This window comes from Argiope bruennichi, chromosome 7 (genome assembly GCF_947563725.1).
Source record: "Argiope bruennichi chromosome 7, qqArgBrue1.1, whole genome shotgun sequence".
NCBI classification, from domain to species: domain Eukaryota; kingdom Metazoa; phylum Arthropoda; class Arachnida; order Araneae; family Araneidae; genus Argiope; species Argiope bruennichi.
In genome coordinates this window covers 52,482,678-52,508,019 of record NC_079157.1, presented here as the reverse complement: position 1 = coordinate 52,508,019, position 25,342 = coordinate 52,482,678, and the positions used below count along the sequence as shown (strand labels likewise).

General features: G+C 30.4%; 1 protein-coding gene across 2 annotated transcripts in view; it reads right to left on the bottom strand.

Annotated features, from left to right (window-relative positions):
* Positions 1–25,342, bottom strand: part of LOC129975648 (methionine--tRNA ligase, cytoplasmic-like) — a 53,699-nt gene that overhangs the window by 13,556 nt on the left and 14,801 nt on the right. For both annotated transcript variants that reach the window (XM_056088746.1, XM_056088747.1), the window contains 6 exons: positions 18,552–18,738; positions 17,278–17,448; positions 14,009–14,222; positions 5,324–5,457; positions 1,419–1,498; positions 677–808 (listed from right to left, as the gene is read on the bottom strand). In XM_056088746.1, coding sequence (XP_055944721.1) covers positions 677–808; positions 1,419–1,498; positions 5,324–5,457; positions 14,009–14,222; positions 17,278–17,448; positions 18,552–18,738 — 918 coding nt within the window. The remainder of the gene's footprint in view (positions 1–676; positions 809–1,418; positions 1,499–5,323; positions 5,458–14,008; positions 14,223–17,277; positions 17,449–18,551; positions 18,739–25,342) is intronic.

Genomic DNA, 25,342 nt, shown 5'->3' with positions numbered 1-25,342 from the left:
AATTTATACAGTTTGATGCAAAAATTTAAATAATGACACCATAAGGCTAGAGTATTAAGAAATTTTTTAATCATTAAAACAGCTTTACAACAGATTCAGAAGCAAAAGCGGTAAAATCAAAATAGAGTTCCACTGTTAAATATTTCTTTATTTAGTTTGATTTGTTTCCTGTTCATAAAGCGAAATTTTTTATTTAGTGAGTACTGACATTTAGTGGAATTGAATGTTTTGGATGAAAATACTATCAACACTTAACTTGTACTGACTGTGAGAAAAATTAGTTGTTAGAGTCACAAAAAAATTAATTGTTGCATTTCATTTAAATTTCATTAATCACTTTCAAATTGTTTTGTGTTATTCTATCTAACATTTAATTCTTGTTTTGAAAAGTTTGCAAAAAAAATATAGGACAAAATAAAATCATGATATAAAAATTATTCAAACAAAGTGGAATCTTACTCTCTAGTAGCATAAATTGATTCATATCATTTGCAAAAATAGTCAAGATTTATTGCAGAACAATTTTTTTTAAAACATTACAAATTCATCCAAACAATCAAATTTCTATTTAAACTTTTTACTGGCTTTTTAAATTCATGTTAATATACTACTGAAAAATTTCCAATATTATTAATGATTTAGAAAAATTTTAAGCCATTGAAAATGATATTTTTACCTTGTTTTTTCCATACACTGAATATAACTTTTCAATTCGCGATCAACTTGAGCAATCACTTTTCGATCTCCTTCTTCTAATAACATTTCAGGAATACAGCCATCAAAATTATTGTTAATGAATGAAAGTGCCCTGGGAAATATTTATGTATATTATAAGAATAATCAATCACAAAAAGAGACACCAATTTAAAAAAATACTGCTTATCAAAAATTCAAATTTCATTTTAAAAAATTCCAATTTGAAATTTAGATTTCAAATCTAAACAACTGTTTTAGAAATAGCTTTGAAAAAGTTATATTTAAATGATATTCAAAACATAGAATCAAAAACAGTACTTGCACATATATTTTGATATTTCTTTTGAACAAAGATATCCTTTTCAATCAAATTAATTAATATAACTTATTAACAATAAAATAAGAAAATTTTCACTTTCTTCTTTTCAAACAAATAATTCATTTTAAATTAAGTCCAATTTTGTATAAATTCATTTCTCCCCCCTGAATATACCTTTAGTTGCAAAGAATCATTGCCAAATAAAATTGTAAAAATGCAAATAACAAAAATCATAGTAATTAATTAAAATTTTCAACTAAATATTTTCTATTTTTGAAACAATTTTTCAACATCTTAATATTACTGTTTAAGTTACTAAAATAATTTTGGTTTAAAAATAAGGATATTTTTTTTTAAAACAAACATGAATTCATTAAAATTTGTTAACAAAAAAGTTGAATACCTGTTAACAAAGTTTCCAAGATTGTTGAGAAGTTCAGAATTAATTTTGAGCATTAAATCATTCCAACTGAAATAAGTATCCTAAAAAAGAATGAAAAAAAATTACTAAAATTATTCAATTAAATAAATTAACCAGAAAAATAGTTCAGAAAATACTGAATCAACAGGAAAAGAACATGTTTTAATCATAACCATAATTAATAAATACTATAATTTATAAAATAAAAACTCTAATTAATATTATATATGTATATGATATAAATAAAAGCTCTAAATAAATAATTAATGGAAGAGAAGTGAAGGCAAAAAACTAGGCAGTTATCTATATTGTTTACGAACATTTCATAATTTTATAAATATTCAGTTTCAAAATTTTAGGCTTTAAACACAGTAAAATAACTAGGACATTATTTGACCCATTAAAAAAATCCACCATTTCCATTTTAAGATTGCAAAATATGGCAAGCTGGCCAATACAACTTTATAATTGTTTTCATATATAATTAATTCTACAATGTAGGTTAATGTGCTGTAGAAACATTTATGAATTAAAGATAATGTTGCGAATACAAAATGGTAACATCTTTATTCTCAAAGCAAGTTGGTTATTTTCAGTTTAATATCAGTAAATTTTTAGGAATCGACATTTATTAAAATGATTTTATAGTGGTACAAATACCACAATAGTAGATTTTTTCTATAACATATAAGTCTGGCACAATGGTAATACAAATTTTCTCCTTAGGAATTTCTTTGTAAAAAAAAAAAAAAAAAAAAAAAAGCATGGCAATATTTGTGGTCTCACTAATAAAATTTTCATAACTAAATTAATTGCAACAGAAGAAATAGCTCACTAATGGTAGACAAATGCTAATTATTTCCTAATGAAGGAAATGATTCATCAAGAGATAGTGAACTCTCACTTTACGTTGTAAGTCACTAGAGGGCAATACAGGACAACTGGACTGGATCTCTCAAGAAGGGGAAACAATCTACCAAAGCCAACATTTGACTAGAATTTCTGAGACAGAATTCATCAACAAAACTGAAATGCAAATTACATGCAGGTGCCAAGCTAATTCTTGGAGTAAGCATGTGACTGAGACAGGCATATCTCCTACAATTCTCTCAATTTTAATAGAATTTCCATATATAAATTATCCATAGTTATCCATAAAAAAGTAATCAGAGAATTACTCCTGCCTGCTGATGCATCTGGAATGATCTGAATGGCAGAATGCCACAGCAAATAACTCTGATAATAATAATAACTTGAGCTATGTTTTTGATACAAAATAGACATTATGAGCAGCTCATGAGCTGATTAGTCATTGGGATAAAAGAGCAATATCACCATTATGGTAACCATCAAGTTACTGTGTGTCCACCACGAAAACACTTCCAGAAAAATCATCTATGTTTACGGCAGGCATTATTGTTTCATAAACCTATAATCCTGAAAGCACTACAAAGAAATTTTATTTACTTATAAATAAAAATTTTTATAGTGCCCTATGTCTGTTGCTTAGAATGTAGAAAGATTAAGAACTCAGGTTCATTCAATCATTAATTTTATTTATGCCCTATTAAAATCGTTTATAGTTTACTAAATCTGATATATTCGCTCATTAAGTTACAATTTAAAGTAAGAATAGGCCAAATAAAGAAACAAAAGATACTTTAACAAACCTATATATATATATATATAAATTTTTTTTATTTCCTAAATAAATCAAGAAACTGTGCCATTGTACTTAGTATTTTAGCAAAGCGCAGAAATAAATTTTTATTCATTTGATTTTTTTTAAAGTTATTCGACCTTTTGTTAATTATTTTATTTTGTTTGTTTTCCAATCAAATTAGGCATTTGTTTGCGAAGGAAGGGAGGATGAAATGCTTTTTGATTCAATATTTTAAGTCAATAAGAGTTTTTGAAATATTTAAATTGTAGATAACATTATACAAAGTTAGTTTAATTCATAAACTAAATGTAACATGTAGAAATGAATACAGTTCAATGAATGCATATTGACAAACTAAGTGTCTAAGGAATTAGATAAGAAAGTTTTTTTTTTTTTTTTTTTTTTGTCCATCTATCAAAATTTGTAACTATCAGCTTAGGATAACAAATATAATTAGAATGAAATGCATTCTGATTCAGAAAAATACTTTATTGTTTTTATATGTCAAGTGGTTTTCAAATCCAACAAATGGAACTTAGAAAGAATGTTCTATATTTTAATTCTGAGCTTAAATATATATATATATATCCTTTCCAAACAGTAAATTTTGACTGATAAACCGGAAGAATACATTACATGTTTTAATTCAATTTGAATATACTAAATCATATTAGATAGTTCCTAATAAACTGTCATCAAATTAAACAGAAAGTGTTTAGATATACCCTATTCCAATTTTGCACATATGCTCTCCTGATTCCAAAATATGAATTTCAGTAGTCAGCTTTTGTAGTGATCACTATCAATCATTTATTCTTAAAGTAATATGGGAAAATTTTCCTATATCTTAATATGCACAAAAAACACAGATTCTAGTGATGAATGGTTTTCTTGTAATGGAACGGTTTTGATGGTCAGATCGGAATGCCTATGGCCAGCAGTAGTGTCAAAGGCTACAATAATTTTTTTCTCTAGATTCTAATCTTTACTGAAAATTAACCCCATCCCTGTTCTCTTTGCAGTGTTCTGCTTCTTTCTATTCGATGAACAAATAACTGTGACCAAATAACATTGTTTTATGATGAATAAACATAACATGTTGAACAACATTAAAACATAACATGAAAAAAAAAAAACCGCTATTTTCCAGGAGACAGCAGGCATGCGGAAGATTTCCTAACTTTTGCTTAGTTCACTGCTGAAATATAGGAGCAATGCTGAATCTAGTAAATCTGGAAAAATTACATTTTGATGCATAAATGAAGATGTGGAATGGATTATGACGAAGTACACATATTATAGAAGTAATTTCTAAGAATGAAAGAAAAGGGTGGACATCTGAGAACACTATTGCTTAAAGTCATTTCAACTGCATGCTGAATCTTTTGATAAGCATTATTCATATGAATGAATGCTTGATAACCCAAAATAATATGTTAGGCTCAATAACTTTTTAAAGAAAGCTTAAAAAATATATATGATTTGTTTCAATATAGATTATATTTATGATTGAATATCTTTGATATGCATAAAAATGTATTTGATTATTTTATACATTGTGTTGAGTTTTTTTAATTAAAATAATTATACAAATAATATAATATGATCAGCTTTTTCCTGACTTTTTTGTATTCTAACAGAAGTGCATTATTTGTAAGGCATTTTACTTGTATTGAATAATTCATATGTAATCACTATACAAATGCACTGTCCCCACACACACAAACAAAAATAGTTCATGTTTTGGCTGTTAGGTGGAAAATGAATCTATAATGCTAATAATATACATAAAATTGGAATACTGAAGGGTTCCCCCCTCCCCTATGTGTACATGGAGCAATTTTTCATAAAAATATGATTTTAGAGTCTGAGCATCAAACTTTTATAGAAAAGAATATAATGCCTCTGAATTTTGGCAGATTGTGTGGTCCTTTTATTGTTACAAACTTAACACATATTCAGGTGAGAATATGAATAAAATATGATTGAGATCTACCCTATAGTTTTTAACAGGAGGAAGAAGCACTTACTGTTCTAGCTTAAATAACTCTATATAATATTAATGATGAACTTACTTATTAAAATCATTTGAAAAAAGAATTAAAATATAGCATATGAAAAATTACTTTCATTGTTTTGAAAGACTTCAAACATGTTTAATTAGAAATTTGCAATCATAAAAATAATTTTTTTTTTTGAAAATATGGAAACAAGAATTTTATACCTGTGCTTCAGGCCTTAAATACAACAAATAAAATCTCCAGACATCTGAAGGCAACCCTGTATCTTTAGCATCATCTCCAAATACTCCAACTCCTCTACTTTTAGAAAATTTCACATCTTCATAATTCAGATATTCTGCAATAATTATAAGGAAAATATTCCTCTAAATTTAAATATTCATTCAGGGTTCACATTCATATTAAAATAAAATAAATTCTAAGATTTTTTTCAAGAAAATCCAAATACCTTAAAACTATGTATTTTAAAAATTCATTAATAAATTTAAATGAAATATTTTCACTATTAACATTTAAAATATATAATTACTTACTGGCAAATTCTTCTAGATATTTAAATGAAGAGCATTAGGAACACTTATTATGTTCATCTTGCAGTTAATAAGCCAAAACTTAAAATTCAAGGCGAATTTCAAGATTATAACATAAACACCCTTACCATTAGCTATCACATGGCTATTACTAGATGCAAATTTTACATAAATTATTACTGAGAGCTTGTTCACTGCAAAAACATACTTACTTTTTAATTGAAACAAAATGTATTAAAAAAATATGTTAATCCCATAAAAATAGCTAGCCCTTGTATTATTATTACATTAGCAATACAAATTAACTTACAATACAATACAATGAAACAACTTTTAAGCAAATGAAATACAAACACTATGCAATTATAAAAATTTTAATTTGCATTTTTAACTGCTCTGAATACAACTCATTTTTTTTTAAATTTGTTCGATTCTGCTATGTATGGAAAACCATATTTTTTCTAAAATCTGCTAATCATATGTTAGCAGACTTCAAAGTAAAAATTCTTTTCAAATTCTATTCTTTCCAATTTTAAATCATTTAGCACATCTGTAATTCATTTTCTTTTCTAATTCTTTCCATCATTTTGAAGTTGTAATCTTAACTTAGATAAGTTCTCAACATATCTAAAACAGAGAGTATTTATTTATTTATTTATTTATTCCATGTAGACCAAGTTTGTCTTTGGAGATTCTCGACTCTAATGCATTTTTCAATTAATATAAAACCAAAATTTTTAAAAACTCTATGTTTCTTCATTAAGGTCTTCAACCTCAATATTTTAATTTACGGAAAAATCTCCTTTCATTTATAGTCTAGAAATGGGATAGTTTCATCAGAATCATAATTATCTCTAACAATTTCTGACAAGATTTTTTAACTTCTAAATATTTTGATAAGAACTTATCAATTTAACTCTTGGATATTTAAGATTCCTGGATTGCAAGTCCCACTATTCAAAAAGTTCTTAAATTCTATTCAATTAGAATAATTCTTTTTTCATGTAGTTACTTAAATTCATAAGAACATAAAGAATAACTTTTACTGCATTATTGCAAAAGGAATGGGTTTGATTATCTATAATTCTTAGATCTAAACAACTCATACTAAAAAATGTTAAAAGAAATTAAGTAACAGAATTTTGTTACAGGAGAGCCTTTAAGCAATCTTGCTATTGCTATATTTCTTAAAACAATTTTGAAATTCCTCTATAAGAGAGAGTTGTTATGTAATTCTTAATAAATATTTGATGATACTATCATCCCATAAACTAAATCATTGTTTTGAGCTAGATTAAAATAAATAAAAATAACCACAATACGATTTTGTGATTTCAACCTTTTTCTAACGACTTTTTTTTTTTTTTTTTGCATTAAAAAAATGTACACATCATTTTTAGAATTCAAACAATGTTGCCATTCAAAGAATAAACTATGAATAATAAAAATAAATAATTATTATAATTCATTATGACAACTTCAATATTTAACATCCTCCTACCTTGAGTTGATAATAATTCAACATGTTTTACAATCTTAATTTACCTTTAAAAATTTTAATTTGCCAAATAGAGCTATTAATATTGCAATTATTCATGAAAACTAAAGTTAATAAAATGTCTATTTCAGTATTTTAGGTATTTTCATAATTCGAACACTCTGTGTTACCATCAGTTCAGAAACAGGATCAACTGATCTATTCTCAGAAAAAATTATCTTCTTTATATTTGAGTTTTCCCAATTGAACAGGAGTAGCCTGTTAAATCACTAGATGATACTTCCAAAGAAAATATATTCGTTGAATGGGTCTTAGTAACCTGGAATGGGCTGTTTTGACTTTCATAACCCGGTTGTTATGATCTTTTCCTAGTAAGATCACAATCTTTCCTTAGGGCCAGTTAATATGCTTAAGATTATCACTTCCAGCCAAGACTATGTCACCAATCCTGATTGAATTTTGTAATCTATATTATGGCTTTTGCACAAGTTGTCCTAAATATTCAGATCTAAATCTATTTCTTAAATCCTTTTGAAGAGCTTGTCTGTATTTAACTCTTTTAACTGTTAGAGCATGTCAATATCCAGTACACTTGATTCTTTTATGTCATTTAAAAACATAGATGGTGTCAATGGTTTCAAGGATTCATCTTTAGAAAAATTTAATGGACGTGAATTAACTATGTTTTCACAATCAATCAGCATAGTTAGCATTTCTTCGTATGATAATAGTGCATGGCATAAAACTATTTTCAATAGATTTTTAATAATTCTAATAAGCCTTTCCCACCAACCTCTCCACCATGGCACTGCAGGTGGGTTAAACTTACATGCCATTAAGTGAACAGCAGCAAAATGTTGAACACGCTTCCAATCAAGTTGTTTCAGTTGATTATACGCTCCTGTAAAATTTGTGCCATTATCACAATATATTGTGAATATTCTACTGCATCGGGAAATAAATCTTCTTAATGTCATCAAAAAACTCTCGGTTAAGTAAAAGCAACAAGCTCTAGGTACATAGCCTCACAAACTGCACATGTAAAAATAATTATATAACTTTTTTGGTTGTGGATTAACAGGCCTGCCATGTCGATGTTTGAAATACAGCAGCATTTTGAACTCTACATTTAGGAAGAGGTGTAGTTGCAGTTTCTGGACTTTTCGATGAAAACCTTTTACATATGACAGATAAAATCCTTCTAACAGTCTTTCTTCCATTAAGTACCCAATATTTTCTCATAGTATATGTAACAAAATTTGACTTCACGTGTTCATAAATTATTAACCTTTTCACGACATCGTGATTTGCAGGAAGTACTGCAGAACTTAAAAAACTGTTTTCATCTTTACTATAAACTATTTTAATTTTTACTCGAATAATATAATTTTCATCTATAAAAGTTTCAATAGTTTTCAATTTCTCAATATGCTCACCAAAATATTCCTTTTGGATTGATTTGATTATGTAATTCTCTGCTAATAAATATTCGTTAACATTCAATTCTAATTGAAGCTTGATTCCTTTGAAACCGAGCAGTTATTTTGGAATCGGTGTATCCAAGCTACTAGACGTACGATTCGTTCTTACATCGAAAAATATATTGAAAATCAATTCTTTTCCGACGGAACAGTTGTGTTAAGCAAATTCAGTGATTTCTTCTTTTCAGCCTCAATTTCTTCCTTATTTACATGTGGGAAATCAGTTGTTGAACAAGGGCATTCTTCTACGTTTTTTCTCAACCACTGTGGCCCCTTCCACCATTTCAATTTTACTAGCAAACTGGCCTTGCAACTTCTGGATGGTAAATCTGCCGGATTTGCGTCTCCAGAAACATGTCCACAAATTGGTGTAGGAGTTAATTTTCCTATTTCATTGACTCTGTTTTTCACAAAAACAGTCCAATTGTCTTCTTTAGTGATTTAAAAAAGTATGGTCGTTGAATTGCTCTAGAAATAATGTCTAATTTCTTCAAAATTTAATGAATCGGTAATAAGAAGAATGCTAGTCTGGCTCCTATTACAGCAGCTAAAAGTTCCATTCACGGAATAGTAACGCCTTTTAATGGTGCAACTCGAGATTTAGATCCTAAAACAAACACCTCTACTTTTTCATTCAATTCAATCTTCAAATATATGGCTGCTGCATAAGTATCTTTGCTAGTATCAACAAAAGTATGCAAAAACCATGCCTTTACATTGTGTGTAGGCAATTTAACCCATCTTGGAATCGCAATTTCCTTTAATGCTGGTATCTCTTGTAACCAATGCATGAATTGCTTGCATACGTTTTCAGGAACCTCTTCATCCCAATTCAGTCCGAGTTTCCATTATCTTAAAATCAGCTTGGGATAGAGTGTCACAGGTGAAACAAAACCCATTGGATCAAATATTTTATGAATTGTTGCTAACACAGTTCTTTTGGTTATGTTTTTCATGTGCACCTGATCCAATCACTTCATATTAAATTTCAAAACATTTAACTGGTTATTCCACATTAGTCCTAGCACACTAATATCTTAATTTTTTTCTTTCCAATTTTATTCTAAGAATGACTCTTCCCAACCTCTAAGTTCAAAATTTCCCTTAAGCATCAATTCGTTAGCTTCTGATTGAAGTTTCTTCACATCCTCCAGACCTGTCACCTAGTTGTCTATGTAAAATCCATTTGTAAGGATGCCAAAAGAAAAGGGATACACTTCCATATTATTTTTAATATGATAATCTAAAACAGCTTCTAAAAGAAAAGGATTGCTCTTTACACCGAAAACCACTCTAGTATGTCTAAACATTTTATATTCTTTACAGTCCTTATTCTTCCACAACAGGAATCTCAAGTACTTTTTGTCAATTGCACAAATTCTTATTTGAAAGCAATTATCCCAATTTTCTTTTTCCTAAATTTAATGAGCAACCCTGGGATGCTTTCTATCAAATTCGGCCCACATCGTAAACACTAATTTAAAGACGATTGGTTATGTATTCGAACAGAAGCGTCAAATACTAGCCAAATAGGAGTTGTGCTGCTATCCTTAAAAACAGGTCTATGTGGCAAGTAATTTGCAATTAAATCTATTTCTTTGACAGGAACTTCTTCTATGATGCCTTCATTTAGCCATCTGGCATCTTAGGTAAACTTTTCTTGGCCAATTCAAAACTATCCGGTAAATTATACGAGATGTCTAACCAAGATAACTTAACTTCATAACGGCCATTCACTAACTCTACTGTTTTTAAAAAATGCTCTTTAGTAATTGATTCTTGTTCTAGCTTTGATACTTCTTCTATTGTATCTTTAATACTAATTAAATCCAAATTCAACAGTTCAGCAATTTTTGCATTTCAATAAATAATGAAGTGGCTATCATCACCATATTAGAATTTATATTTTCTCAAGGAATTTTACCAAGTAAAGTCCACACGAGATGTGTTTCAATTGGTACTGGTCCGTAAGATAAAATTTTCTGCCTTCTGGTAATTAATTTTCCATATACATCAGACCCTATTAAAATATTAATCTTTTTTGGAACATTTGATATATCTGCGAGAGAAATATTCAGATCCTTCAATTCATGTAGTCAGGGACCATTTTTAGTTGGATATAAATTCCAACAAATAAAATCCTGATCCAAAGCCTTAAAAGTGCAAGTAAACTTTCTATTTAAATTTCCCAACTTTATCATGTAACAATTATGTTTATGTTTTTCACTATGAATACCTCCAAATAAAGAACATATAATAGTTTCTTCTCTATCAGGTATGTAATTCATTTTTTCAGCCGTATTTTTCAATATATATGATCGCCGTGATCCAGTGTCTAATATGGCAAGCACTTCTAATTCTTTACATTCCGAAATTAATTTAACTCTTAAAATTGATAAAACATTTAGTAAACAATCACCCGTGTAAGTCATAACAACATTTGAATTCTCATTAGAAGAATTTTCTGCTATATAATTTTCAGCCTATCTGGAGGCTCTGAACTTATATTTAATTTATTGCTCATTAAATCTTCATGTTTGTTACCACATACAATGCAACGTAAATTTATTCTACATGATTTAATTTGATGCTGCGGTTTTAAACATGCATAACAGCAATTTTTTTCTTTTAAAATTTTTCTTCTATCAGATAAATTTATTTTTTGAGTAGAATAACAAGCTGAACTTAAATGTCTACCATCGCAAACGCACATTTTCTAAAATTTACAACTGAAGTACTTATCAAAACTGACACAGTATGAATTCTATCGTTAGAATATTTTCTCAATGGTTTAGCTCAAGAATGGTTAACTTTTGAATCATTAATAAACCAAATCCGATACTGCAAGATTAATTTGTTCTTCATTTTCAACCTCACATTTAAGAAAATTCATCAAACTATCTAACCGAGACTTTTGAATCATCAGCTGAAGTAAAATTTGAATTTCAATACCTAGCTTTTAAAAATTCTTCATGAAGAACGATTCAACTAATAGAAATAACATGGTGTGACACCTAACATTTCAAGTGCCCATAAATGTGCTTCTAGCTTGTCATATAAAGAAGAAAAACAAATATCTTTAGTCTGTTGTATTGAGATAATCAATTGTAGTAACTCTCTGACATATACCTCAACCAAAATGCCTTCACGGCCGTATCTTGATTTTAAACATTCTACTGCTTTCAAATAATTTTCTTTTAATGGCAGAAGCTTTCATTTACTTTTCTTGTCCTAGAAACTTTAACAGTAGCTTGTATTAAACCTTTAACAGTAGTGCCATTATCTGATCATTCAGATTCTTTATCTCAGAATTATTCTCCTCAATTACAGATAACTGCACTTGCATTTCATGTTTACTTGGGTTTTCAGTCTCCAAAAGAACTTGTAAACTTGAAACTGCTGTAGTAAAAGGCAGCTCTAATGGCCTTCCTATACTTTGTTAACTTCCCAAGTTCCATAATGCAAAAGTAAATAAATGTCAATCTTTCTTACTCAAAACAATATCCTGTCGTGGATGCCAAAAAATGTTACATAATTCTTAATAAATACTTCATGATACCATCATCCTATAAACTAAATCGTTGTTTGGAGTTAGGTTAAAATAAATAAAAATAACCACAATATGATCTTGTGATTTCAACCTTTTTACTAATGGCACTTTATTTTTTTGCATTTAAAAAAAGAACACATCATTTTTAGAATTCACACAATGCTGCCATACAGTAAAAAATTATACAATGTTGCCATTCAGAGAATAAACTATGAATAAAAAAATAAATAATAATTATTATTAATTATGACAACTTCAATACTTAACAAAAGTTATATGAATATTAACTCTCTACACACTTCAAAAATCATTTTAGTTTTGCATGTAAACACTGCAAAGAAACAATGAGGGACATAATGGTATTAATTCCAACTGCTGGATTTCCTGAAGATTTCTTGGCAAATTATGGTGGTAATCGTGTTTATCCCCCCCCCTCCAAGTTCCACTAAATTAGATAGAAGGAAAAGATTAGGGATTGATAAAATTCCTAAAGAATTCCTATATTTTCTGTTCATGCAATTCTTAAGGTAAAACTATGTCACAAATTAGTTACAGATTTTCTCTTCTCTTCCAAAAAATAATGGAATGGATATATATTCTGCCAATTTTTCAAGGATTTTTCTGGTTCCATGCCCAGCAGTTTAAAGAAAAAGACTACGACAAATTAAAATTCAAGGCTTTTTAAGAGCTGTGGAAAAGTTGTTATTACATAAAGACAGAATTAAATTTGAGAGTTAAAAAATAAATTTGTCCTTTCCAAATATTTTACCAAACGTAAAAGAGAAAAATGATGTTTAACTGATGATAAAAATCATGCAGAATACAATAATAAACACACCCAAGAAACTGAGAATCAGAAAAATATTTATGCATACATGTATATAAATAAAATAAGCAACACAAATGATAATAAAATAATAATTAATAAATGAAGATATTATTAAAGTAAATATATTGTGTTTTGCAATTTATGAAGTTTTCACGTATAATAATAAACCATAAATTCAATAAAAATTTTAATAAAAAGAAATAATAGTTATTTAAAAATAGCGATTTGCACAAATGAATGATCTGATTAAGAAATAATGAGATGAGAATCCCCATTATAAAATTGTAATTCCAAAAGTTATCAAAAGTGATCACTGGAAGGCAATAACTATACTATGTGCCATATATGATCAACATGACCTCTACTATATGGCATATTAAAAGTAAGGAGAGTCACAATAGTTGTAACAATTGAATATAGCATATACAAGTGGATTCCACTTATGATCTGCTGAATAGCACTTTTGAGTTCTGTCAATGTAACAGAGAAAATGCAAAAATAAATAATCCCATAGCAAAATTTGACTGAGAATCAAGTCTGGAGATAGTGAAAGCCATTTGTCTTAGAGCCTCAATTTATCTCTTGCTATTCACCACAAACATCCATAAGAAATGTCTACATTAATTTGCAATGTAGAACAGAGTCATCTTGCATGAAAGTTATAACAGACACTACATCACTTCCTTGCAAAATATGCAAAATGTGTTCACGCATAAAAATGACATACTTTTACTAGTCATCATACAAATTTTCCAACTAGATATTGGGTAATTCTTTTCAAAGTAGAAAAGATTGGCAAAGTAAAATAAGACAAAACCATACTAAATTGTTCTGTTAAATCTTATTTAATAAAAAGCGCATAGACAATATAGATTTTGAAAATACAATTGAAATATAGACATTTCATTTGCAGTGATATAATGTTAAAATAACAACAAATAATCAAACACAGCACAATGGCATTATCTATTAATAGAAATTATGCACAACAAGAACTTACCAGTAGCAGCTAAGTGATTGAGAATAGTGTAGTTATCTTTGGTTCCAAGTTGGCAGGCAGGAAAAATAATGCTATGGAATGGTACATTGTCTTTTGCCATAAACTGGTAAAGCTGGACAATGTCTGGTTGCTTCCACCATTGTTCCCATTTATCTGTGTAATTAGCTGTTATAGATAAGTAACCAATGGGAGCATCAAACCACACATAAAATACCTGAAATAAAAAACAAAGGATTTTTTTTTTTTTAGCTTTAAAACAATTTTTATAAAAACTTTTATTCTCTCTGTAAAAAAAAAAAAAAACTACATGTCCTCTTACTTTTGAAACATTTACACATAAGGAGGTTATTATAATCCCAAATTTCTTTATAATTATTTATTTCATTGGGTCTTCAACAAAGAAAGTTAAATCTAATGCTAGAATAATTTTTATGTATATAGGTTATATGTTTTATTTACCTTTTATTTAAGAAAAAAGTTTTAAAAAGAATATTTCATTAGTCTCTATTTTTCCAAACTGATTCTTTTTTTACAAATTCCATTAATAAAAAATTTATTATATATAAAATATATAATAATTCTAATTAAAACATTTAAATAATTAAAAAATAAATATTTTACATATAGTTAATATTTTATATTACTGACAATAATGAATAATTAAGTAAAAGTGCTACAACAGTACAAATTAAATCTGATCCCAAATCCCCAATAAAACATGAACCAATCTTTTTTTTTTTCCCTGTATCTGCTGCTTTAATCTTTTTGTTATTAAACCACCCTGAAAGTAAACAACAACAACAGACACTGAGAAATTCCACGAATTTTTAACAAAATATAAAGGGCATAAAGACCCCATGCATGCAGAACTCTTGGCTTGAAAACTGTGTGTAATTTATAATACACATATTCACAATCTAGTGCCTAGTATTACTAAAGATTTAACAGTGTTTCCTAAACTAAAAGTTAATGCAATTTTAATCAGCCGTTACTATTAATCATATCTAAATAAACAATATATATAATTAAAAATGAAATGAAAAGGTTTACAGGTTTCGAATCTCTGGGAAATCCATACTCTTAGTTTTCAATACATACAGAAACATTACAAGTCATGTGAAACAGAAATAATTGAAATTCAATGATATTTCCATTTAAAGAGAAATATAATTGAAAATAGTATACTTTACTATTTTACAAATTTTTGCTATCTAAATTAATTTCATGTGTAAACCGTTGAGAAATTAACACATGAAATAATTATCATGTTCGAAATACCTAAGTAAAGCAATGCATTTATATTTTCTTTAAAGCAATATTTATAAGAACCTTTCTTCTTTATAAAATAAAGACTTTTAACTCTACTGCACATTCATTTTTTTGGAACATTTGTACTTGTAGGGGTCATAAAAACCTCAAATTGCCTTATAATTATTTATTTCAGTAAGTCTTCTAAGAAAGAAATTTAGCCCTAATTTTAGAATATAATTTATGTATATAAATTATATGCTTGTAGCTATCTTTTATTCAGGAAGAGATTTTTAATACAAATATTTAATTATTTTCATACATAAGCCATTTATTTTTCCAATGTGGGGCAAATAGTAAAAGATGCATAGCTTATTTTCTTTCAACAAAATACATACCAAATATATTATGCAATATAATTGGCATGTTAAATGATTATGCTATTCTTTAATTGTTTGAGCATGTTTCAATCCAACTAATATTTAAGGATGTATTCATATAAACATTATATGAATTCAGCTCACATTTACAGTCACCATTTTAATTTTGGGATCAATTGTACTCTTTATGTGGGATGTAAGAAAATGCGGATGCAATATACTGCATATAACATAGTTCAATTCGATAACATATGATGTCAATTATTACATTTTTGAAGTGGAAAGTAAGATTTGATTTTAACTAGTTTGAGCTATATTGTAAGGGAAATAAAAGCCTTGGTAGAGTTTGTAGATGAAAATTGAGTTCAAAAGAAGTGGAAATGGTTGGAGAAAGGGGGTGGAATTTTCATTTCGCCATAACTTCCATAAGATTAAAAATTAAAAAAATAATAATAAAGTTAGGGAAATTAGCATCAATAAACAATTTTCGAGTTAAAGGTATTTTGATAGCTACAATTTCTTAGAAGCTAGGAGGTTGAAAAGTGATATTCAATTATTTTTAACATCAACTATATTGACAGTTTGGGAAAAAAAAAAAAAAAAAAAAAACTATGTATACTTCCTTTCTTTAATTTAAGAATATAAAAAAAATGCAAATGGATTAAAGTTTATGAGCTTGAGGAAACAAATTTAATAAAAAGAATAAAGGAACAAAAACATTTTTTGGCAACATTATGTAAAAATATTAGCTTGAAAAATTCCAAAAGCAGTGTGTGTTTTAGTTCTTTTAAATATATTTTATTATAATCTTTATCTTGGAAGCAATAATGAGAGTATGTTTGTTTTGATCTTATTTCACCATTAAAAGACATCAAATTACTTTCTTAAATTCTATTCTCTTTTATTGACAATACACAAAAAAAAAAAAAAAAAAAATCTCCTTAACTAGCTAACCAGACACTTGAAATTTAATAAATGTTTATTTCTTGAGTTGTAGATTACTTCTTTAAATATGATTAAATATTACCTGAATGATTTAATATTTTGTTATCCAAAGAAAATTCGTATCATGAAATTAAATTTTAGAACAATCAACTATTTTACTAAAAGGATATCTTGTTTTTAACAAGATATCCTCAACCTTGTCAAAATATAAAGTAAGCTACTACTCAGATTTTAAATTATATTTTATAATATTTAATACGTATAAAATAATAATCTTCTGTATAGTTTTATATATTTGTACAATATAAATTTTATTATTTAAATATATTTTTTAAATGAATCTTGTTGACAGCTTTCATTAATCTGAGGATCCTTTAGTCTACAGCATTACAGCATTTTAAAAATACTTTAATCTGTCTAGCAAATTATACAGATATAATTTGATTTTCAGATCAACAACAGCAATAAATAAATAAATGCTTTCAATAAATTGGCAAAATTCAGGAGAATTTTTCTTGATTATCAAATCAGTATAATTACAATTGATAATTTTTTTAATTTTGGAATGGTGTAAAAATGATTATTGTGCAATAATATTTTCAGGTGTATCATGGTAAAATGCCAAAATTTCATTTAATTTTTATTTTAAATTTTAATTAAAACTTACTGTACATTATTCCAATAAAATATACTTACTTTATCAGTAAATCCTTCCAGTGGAACAGGTGTGCCCCATTTTAAATCTCGAGTAATACAGCGTGGTTTCAGACCTTCTTTTAACCATGAGTTAGCAATAACTTTTGCAGTATTTGACCAATGCCCATTTGATATAGATTTATCCAGGTATTGCTTTAATGGTTCTTCTAACTGTCCAATGCACAATAAGTATAATTTTCAACATCTTTTTATTGTAGTATTATATAAAACAAGAACAATCAAAATTTAAGAAAGACTATTATGCACCCATACCAAAACTAATGGAAAATGAAAAGTAAACTGAATTAGATAAAATCATTGTTATAAACACACTTCATTAGTGCATCATTTAAAATGTATATTATTAATAATAAAGAATCTTAAAATCTATTTTTTTTTCTCAATTTTATTATCTGGTGGTATTGTTGTTGTTTCTGATGGCACTTGTCATAGACTAGCCCACTAACTAAGTTAGCGAATTTAAACCAAAATTCTTGCGTCGCTTGTTTTTCAATAGTGCCATCTAGGGCCAAGAGTACAACTTAGTTACTCAAGTGTCACAACCCTTTTTACAGGGCAGACTTCATTCATGCATTTCATTCATTCAACCACAAATCATAATTTAGACCTAAACCAGAGAACGATCACCTCTGATCCAGTACCTCCAGTGGTATTACTCTCGATATGGAGGACTTTGTGACCACAACAGATTTATATGTGTGCCAGCCACCACCACACACGGAGAGTCTTTGGCTGGCAGGTTCGAACACACAACCCAAGGGATGTGAATCCAACACCCAACCAATGAGGCTATCCCGGCCTTTTGGTAGTATTACTTGTATAGAACCAATATTTGATTAAATTGGATGATTAACAACTAATCACACTTTTAAAAAATTAAAATAGTATATTATAATAGAGAACATTATACAAAATTTCTAGCACAAGGTTAGTGGAAAGTCAATTACAAAATTCAATCTTTGCAAACATGAAACAAGTCGAACTAAATAAAAATGTATAAAAGTGTTAAAATATGTATAATTTCTTTTTCCAAAAAATAAATAACTTTCACTTAAATTATAGCAGACATTTCAAATATTCTTTTCCTTTTCACAAAAGTAAGCAAAAAGTCAGTCAAAAATATTTTTAAAAGACAGGAAAAAACTATACATTATCCATACTGACGACATTTATTTTTAAAACAATATTTCAAATCATCCTTCATTTAAATAATTACTTTATTACAATGCACATAAACTTATTAATAAACATACCTTTGGTAAATCTAAGAATAAATGTTTGGAAGAACGCAAATGTGGAGTGGCTCTGCAAAGTTTACATTGGGGTTTCTTTAATTCAGCAGCATTGATTAATTTCCCACATTTATCACACTGATCTCCTCTAGCATCTTCATATTGGCACAAAGGACATATACCCTCCACAAATCTATCAGCCAAAAATCTAAAAACATTTTATAACAATCAATACATGGGCAGTTGACAAATTAAATCTAGTCAAAGGAAAGGTTTATCCCTCATTCTTAGATCATTATGGAAATTAAAATATTTAATTCTGGAAATCCAAGAACAAAATTTAATAATTTTAGATCAAATTATTTAAATTTATTTTTTAAAAGAAATTTAAGCTCAATGTAGGATGTCCATAGACACATGTGATCCAATTTTAAAAAATGTGAGCATTAAAAATAAAGAAATGTAGTGTCAAACAAAAACAAAAAAAGAAACCATTTTGAAAAAAATAGCATATGAATTAATCATATGGGATGGAAATACATGATAATTATTTCCTATAATTATACACTTCCTGTAAACAATGTCAGTAAAAATATCGTTGTGGACGCCTTTTCTATTACAACTCACTCAAATGATCAAAAGATCTCCAGATGAGTGATATACTCACGAAAAAGTGTATTAATCAGTGTTCTTAAATGCAATTAACGACCCTGATTGCATATCACAGTTCTTTATTAACGGACAAACACATTCAAAACAAACTACACTATTTACAAGATGTTGCCATACGGTACAAGCTAAATCAAAACAAAACAAATAATTCTTAGGTTATAGGTGGACGGTTTGTATTCAGACATTGAAAATAATATTGCACAATCTTAAATTGAACACATACATAAGACAAAAAAAATAAACAGAGTGAAATATTTTACAACATGTTACATACTCCCACCTTGCAAAGTGAAGGGTTACAAACTGAACTTTGCAATATAAAACAAACTGAAATTTATAACACTTAATTCCTCGTGAAATCTGTAAAATTGAAAGGAGTTCACAAGTCCAATTTACGAGGAATCTTTATGGTCCTTCCTAATCTGGTTTTGGTATGGTGTACCTCCTCAGAAATATCAGTCCTTTCAACAGGAGAATTGGGAACCTGGTCAGCAGGTAAATCAGGAACATGATCAGCAAGTGAATCAGGAACATGATCAGTAGGTGAATCAGGAACATGGTCAGTAGGTAAATCAGGAGTTTTCTCAACAGATAAGCCACTTTTTCCTGAGGCCTTCAAAACATCAATTTCAGTTTTTGCTGACACTTCCAATGGATAAAGCCTTTGGAAGGGACGGATCCTCTCACCATGGGAGGTTCTAATTCTCGCTACTCTAGGGACACCATCTTTGCCAGGATAAACCTCCAAGATAACACCAAGAGGCCAGTCAATGCGTCGAATATTGTCATGACCAATCAGTACAACATCGCCCACTTCTAAAACATCACTTTTCCTTGTCCCTCTGTGGACCAGAAGAGCAAGATATTCATTTCTAAATCTTTGTCTAAGATCTTCATGCAACTTCTGCAAATATTTGGTGCGCTTTACCAACGAAGAACGATCTACTTTATCTAAATCTGGTGTTTCATAGTTGCTGTTTCCGTGAATAAACATTGATGGGGTCATAGGTAGCAATTCATTTGGATCATCTTGTATGTATGTCAATGGTCTAGCATTGATTATGGACTCACAGTCACATAAGATGGTTAGGAGTTCTTCATAATTTATAATAGATTTTCCTAACACTCGACGTAAAAGCTCTTTGAGCATTCTCACAATACGCTCCCACCATCCACCCCACCAGGCTGCTGTGGGTGGGATAAATTTCCAAGTGATTTTCTGAGCAGTTGAGTACACAGAAATTTTATCCCAATCTAATGCTCGCAACGCATTATTTGCCCCTACGAAATTAGTACCGTTGTCACTGTAAAGTACTGAAATCCTGCCTCTTCTTGCAATGAACCGTCTTAAGGCTTGAATAAAAGTATCAGTAGTGAGTGATCGGACTAATTCAAAATGCACTGCTCTGTAGACAGCACAAGTAAATAAAACAATCCAGGCCTTTCCTTTCGACTTAAGATAAAGAGGACCTGCATAGTCTACACCTGTTACTTCAAATACCTTTGTCTGAGTAACTCTATCTTTAGGCAGTGGAGCGAAGGGCACTTCAAGATGTTTAGCTTTATAACGCTTGCAAATCACACACTCAGAAAGAACCTGCTTAACTAATCTTTTGGCTCTAATTATCCAAAATTTCTCTCTAAGCCGGGCGGGTAATATTGAAGAGCCTGCATGCATAGCTTTTATATGCTCCTCTCGAATTAATTTTATTACAACATCATTGGCAGGTAAGAGAATTGGAAACTTGAAATCTTCCTTCTCACAACTGTCTGCTAGTTTGGTTCTTATTCTCAGAAGCCCATCTTCATCTTTAAATGCTTGCATTTTAGCAAGAAGTTTCTCATCTTGAAAGGCATTTGACTGCATGGACTTGAAACACAAAATCTCTGCTTGTCTGAATTCTTCATAGACTAAGTTTCCTTTTAGCTTGGTTGCATTTGAAACGTTATGAATAAAACGTAGAATCCATGCCACTACTCTGATGTTTCTACTATAGGTGGAAAAATATTCACTCTTTATATCGGTTGTTTGAATATTCACCAGAGAGGTCACGATAGCTCTTCTCTCTTTATTGACTTCTTCCTCATTGACATCTACTACCACATCACTGACAGGCCATTCATGAGACGAAAGGTACAACCAACTGGGACCTTCCCACCATTTCGAACTGCAAAGCTGCTTCGCTGAACACCCTCTACTCGGACAGTCCGCTGGATTCAGTGATCCAGGAACGTGTCTCCAGGCTTTGACTGGTGTCAGCTTTCGAATTTCTTGAACACGGTTGTAAACAAATACACCCCACGGTTCTTCTCTCTTCAACCAAGCCAGCACAGTAGTAGAGTCTGTCCAGAAATAAACATTGTCTGTTGGAAACTCTTTCAAGACAGTGGAAGAAAGACGAGCAGATATAGCAGCACCAAGAAGTTCCAGCCTTGCAATAGTTGTTTCCTTTTTTCCACAAGGTGCAATTCTAGTTTTACTCTGCACCAGTTGTATGTGTACAGAGTTTCCACTATCAACTCGTAGGAAAACAACCGCAGAATAGGCTAGTTTGCTCGCGTCGCAAAAAAAATGCAATGAAATATTCTCAAATCCGCTATCACAGTGTAACCATCTTGGTACTCTAACATGCTTCAAATATTCCAGCTCCATTAGCCACTTCAGAAAATCTTGACGTGTTTTTAGATCTACTTCTTCATCCCAACCGATTTTAGATTTCCACAAATTTTGTAGCCAGAGTTTTGGTAGTAGCAACACTGGACTAGTAATCCCCAAGGGATCAAACACTTTGTGGGAAGCAGCAAGAATATTTCTTTTCGTGATAACCTCTTCCATTAGTTCTCTCAAATCCGGAATATTTATTGAAAGAGTATCACAATGTCTGTCCCAAATCGTTCCCAGGATGATTGTAGGACTTGTTATTGGATCAGATGGGCTAGAGTGCTCCCACCCTCGTAAGTCGAATTTTCTTTCAGCCATGATCTCCGTGGCTACATCAATAAATCGTTCTAGCTCCGACTGGGTTTTGACGCTTGCTAAACAATTGTCCACGTAAAAGCTGTTCATCAACTTTTGAATAATGCATTCAGGGTATCTTCCACGGCCTTGCTGCGCTTCTTCCAACTTTCTCTCCAAGTGGTATTGGATTGTTGACCCAAGCAAGAAAGGGCTGCTGGAAACACCAAACACCACTCGGCAATGTCGGTAATGTATGAGTTCTCCTTCTTCACTGTGCCACAAAATCGCAGGAAATTTCGATCCTCCTTATATAGACTTATTTGTAAGAGGGCCTTCCGTATATCAGCCGAAATGCCAAACCTATACAGTCGAAACCTTGTTAACATGGAAGGGATCAATTCAATCAAGTTTAATCCCTTTTCCAAACAGTCATTGAGGCTGACCGCTCCCTTTTGTTTTGATGAAGCGTTAAAGGCGGGCCTAATTTTCGTAGTGCTGTTCGGCTTCACCACATGTCGATGGGGCAGATAGTGACAAGCAGACTTTATTTCCTCTTGGGGAACTTCTTCAATTATGCCTTCTCGTTCCCATTCTTTAAAGACATCACCGTATTCTTGAAATAAGTTTTCCTTCTTCAGCTTATGGGTTGTCACTTGCAACCCTTTGAGTGCCAAATTGAAGTTGTCTGGAAGAGGCAAATGACCGTCAAGCCAAGGTAGGGAGACAAGGAATCGCTCTTCTTCATCGACCTTGACAGTTCTTAAGAAGTGCTCCATCGACGCTTTATGAAGCTCCTCTTTGGTTTTTTGTTCTGAAGGATCTTGGATCCCCAAGGAATCTAATCTCCATAATTGGGAGATATCCATCTCTTTCACAAATAGGGAGGCCACCAGCATAGCATTGCATGATGACATCTCATTCTCAGGAACTTTACCTGACAGAGTCCAGCCAAGTAGTGTCACCATGGCAACAAGCCCACAGGATAGAACTCTACGCTGGCCAGTCATGAGCTTCCCTATCACATCTGAACCAAGAAGCACTTGAACAGATTGTGGCTCCTCCCCTACATCTGATAGCCTGATCTTCATCTCACGGAGCTCTGTAATCCATGAATCTGGAATGACTGATGAAATTTTGTCATATATAGATGGCTGGTCTAATGCTTCCAGGTTGCATGTAACACTGTTGTCTTGATTTCTCAGTTTTATCCTATAGCAATTATGTTCGCACTTGTCAGATTTAATGCCCCCAAACAATGAGTGCATCAGAATTTCCTTTCTGAGTGGGATATATCCCATTTTCTCAACAACATTCTTTAATACATAAGTCTTTTGTGACCCAGAATCTAGAATTGCCCTAACTGGGATTTCTTTGTTACCACACACCATTTTTAATTTCAACGTTTGGAGGAACACCCTGGGACTAGAAGTGTTGTTGGCCATATTAACTTCAACATTTGGACTCTTATTCTCACTCTTGAATGAATCTTGATTCTTAGCCTCTAGAGACTCACACATAAGTGGGACATGCTTTTTCCCACATATTACACATCTTAAAAATGCCTTACAGGAACGAGATGTATGCTTTGGTGTTAAGCAAGCAAAACAACATTGCTTCTCTCTTAAAATATTATACCTTTCAGCCAAACTCATCTTCTGAGCTTGAAAACAGTCTGGGCTCGAGTGTTTCCCAGTACAGAAAACACATTCTTTCTTCACTTCTTTTGAAGCTGTAGTAAATAAATTGGCAGCTGTAGGTACTTTTTTCATTGGAAAATCTCTTACTTTTTTCTTAAATGATTGGCGATTTTCATCTGCACCCAAGCCAAAACCAGCCATAGCCAAATTAATTCTTTCTTCGCCCTCCGTTTCTGCTTTAAGAAAAGTCATCAAGTTGGTTAAACGGTCTTTAGCATCAGTTGAGACTGCTGAAGAAGCACTTCTATTCCATGCTTTCAAAAAGTCCTCTTGAAAACAAGACTCCACCATGGGATAAAGAATTGAAGCACATTTATCAGTAGTCACTCCTAAAGTCTCTAAGGCTCTCAAATAAGATTCGAGTTTATCATAGAGAGATGTCATCGATATTTTCTCATGTTTCTGAACTGAGATTATCAGCTTTAATAATTCCCGAACATAAACTTCTACTAATAGTTCATCTCTCCCAAATCGTGCTTTTAAACTTTCAACTGCTTTGGCATAATTGGCTGCTGTTGCCGGGAAGCTTTCTACTACTTCTCGGGCTCGTGATCCATTTACAGTAGCTTGCACAAGATATTGAAATTTGTTCTCAGGCGCGATTTCATCATCGTTATGAATTTGTTGAAACTGGCTCCAGAATTGTAGCCAATCTTTAATATCGCCATTAAACTGTCTAAATTCTAATTTTGGCAGATTAAATTTCTTTTTAGCACCAGATATAACAGTATTTTGAGACTCACCTGTAATTGGCAACGTTGCTCTGATTCTCGCCAATTCCAGTTCGTGTTCTCTTATTTTTCCACTTTCTTCGTATTCTAGCTGTTTTAATCTTTCCGCTTTTTCAAATTCTGTTTGCTTTTGTTTTTGTTCTTCTTTTAGTTTTCGTTGGCTCACGGCCGTTACTAAAATATTTGTCACAAAGTCTGGATCATCCAAATACTCTTTGCTATTCAAAATAATATCTTTCAGTTCAGAAATTTTTACCTTATCAGGCAGTGTCTCTCCAATTTCTTCTGCTACAAACAACAAGTCCTCTTTCAAGAAGCCCTTAGCTGTTTTAAACATGTTTGTATTCAAAAACAATGTCCTGTCGCGTAACGCCAGAAATGTAAACAATGTCAGTAAAAATATCGTTGCGGACGCCTTTTCTATTACAACTCACTCAAATGATCAAAAGATCTCCAGATGAGTGATATACTCACGAAAAAGTGTATTAATCAGTGTTCTTAAATGCAATTAACGACCCTGATTGCATATCACAGTTCTTTATTAACGGACAAACACATTCAAAACAAACTACACTATTTACAAGATGTTGCCATACGGTACAAGCTAAATCAAAACAAAACAAATAATTCTTAGGTTATAGGTGGACGGTTTGTATTCAGACATTGAAAATAATATTGCACAATCTTAAATTGAACACATACATAAGACAAAAAAAATAAACAGAGTGAAATATTTTACAACATGTTACACTT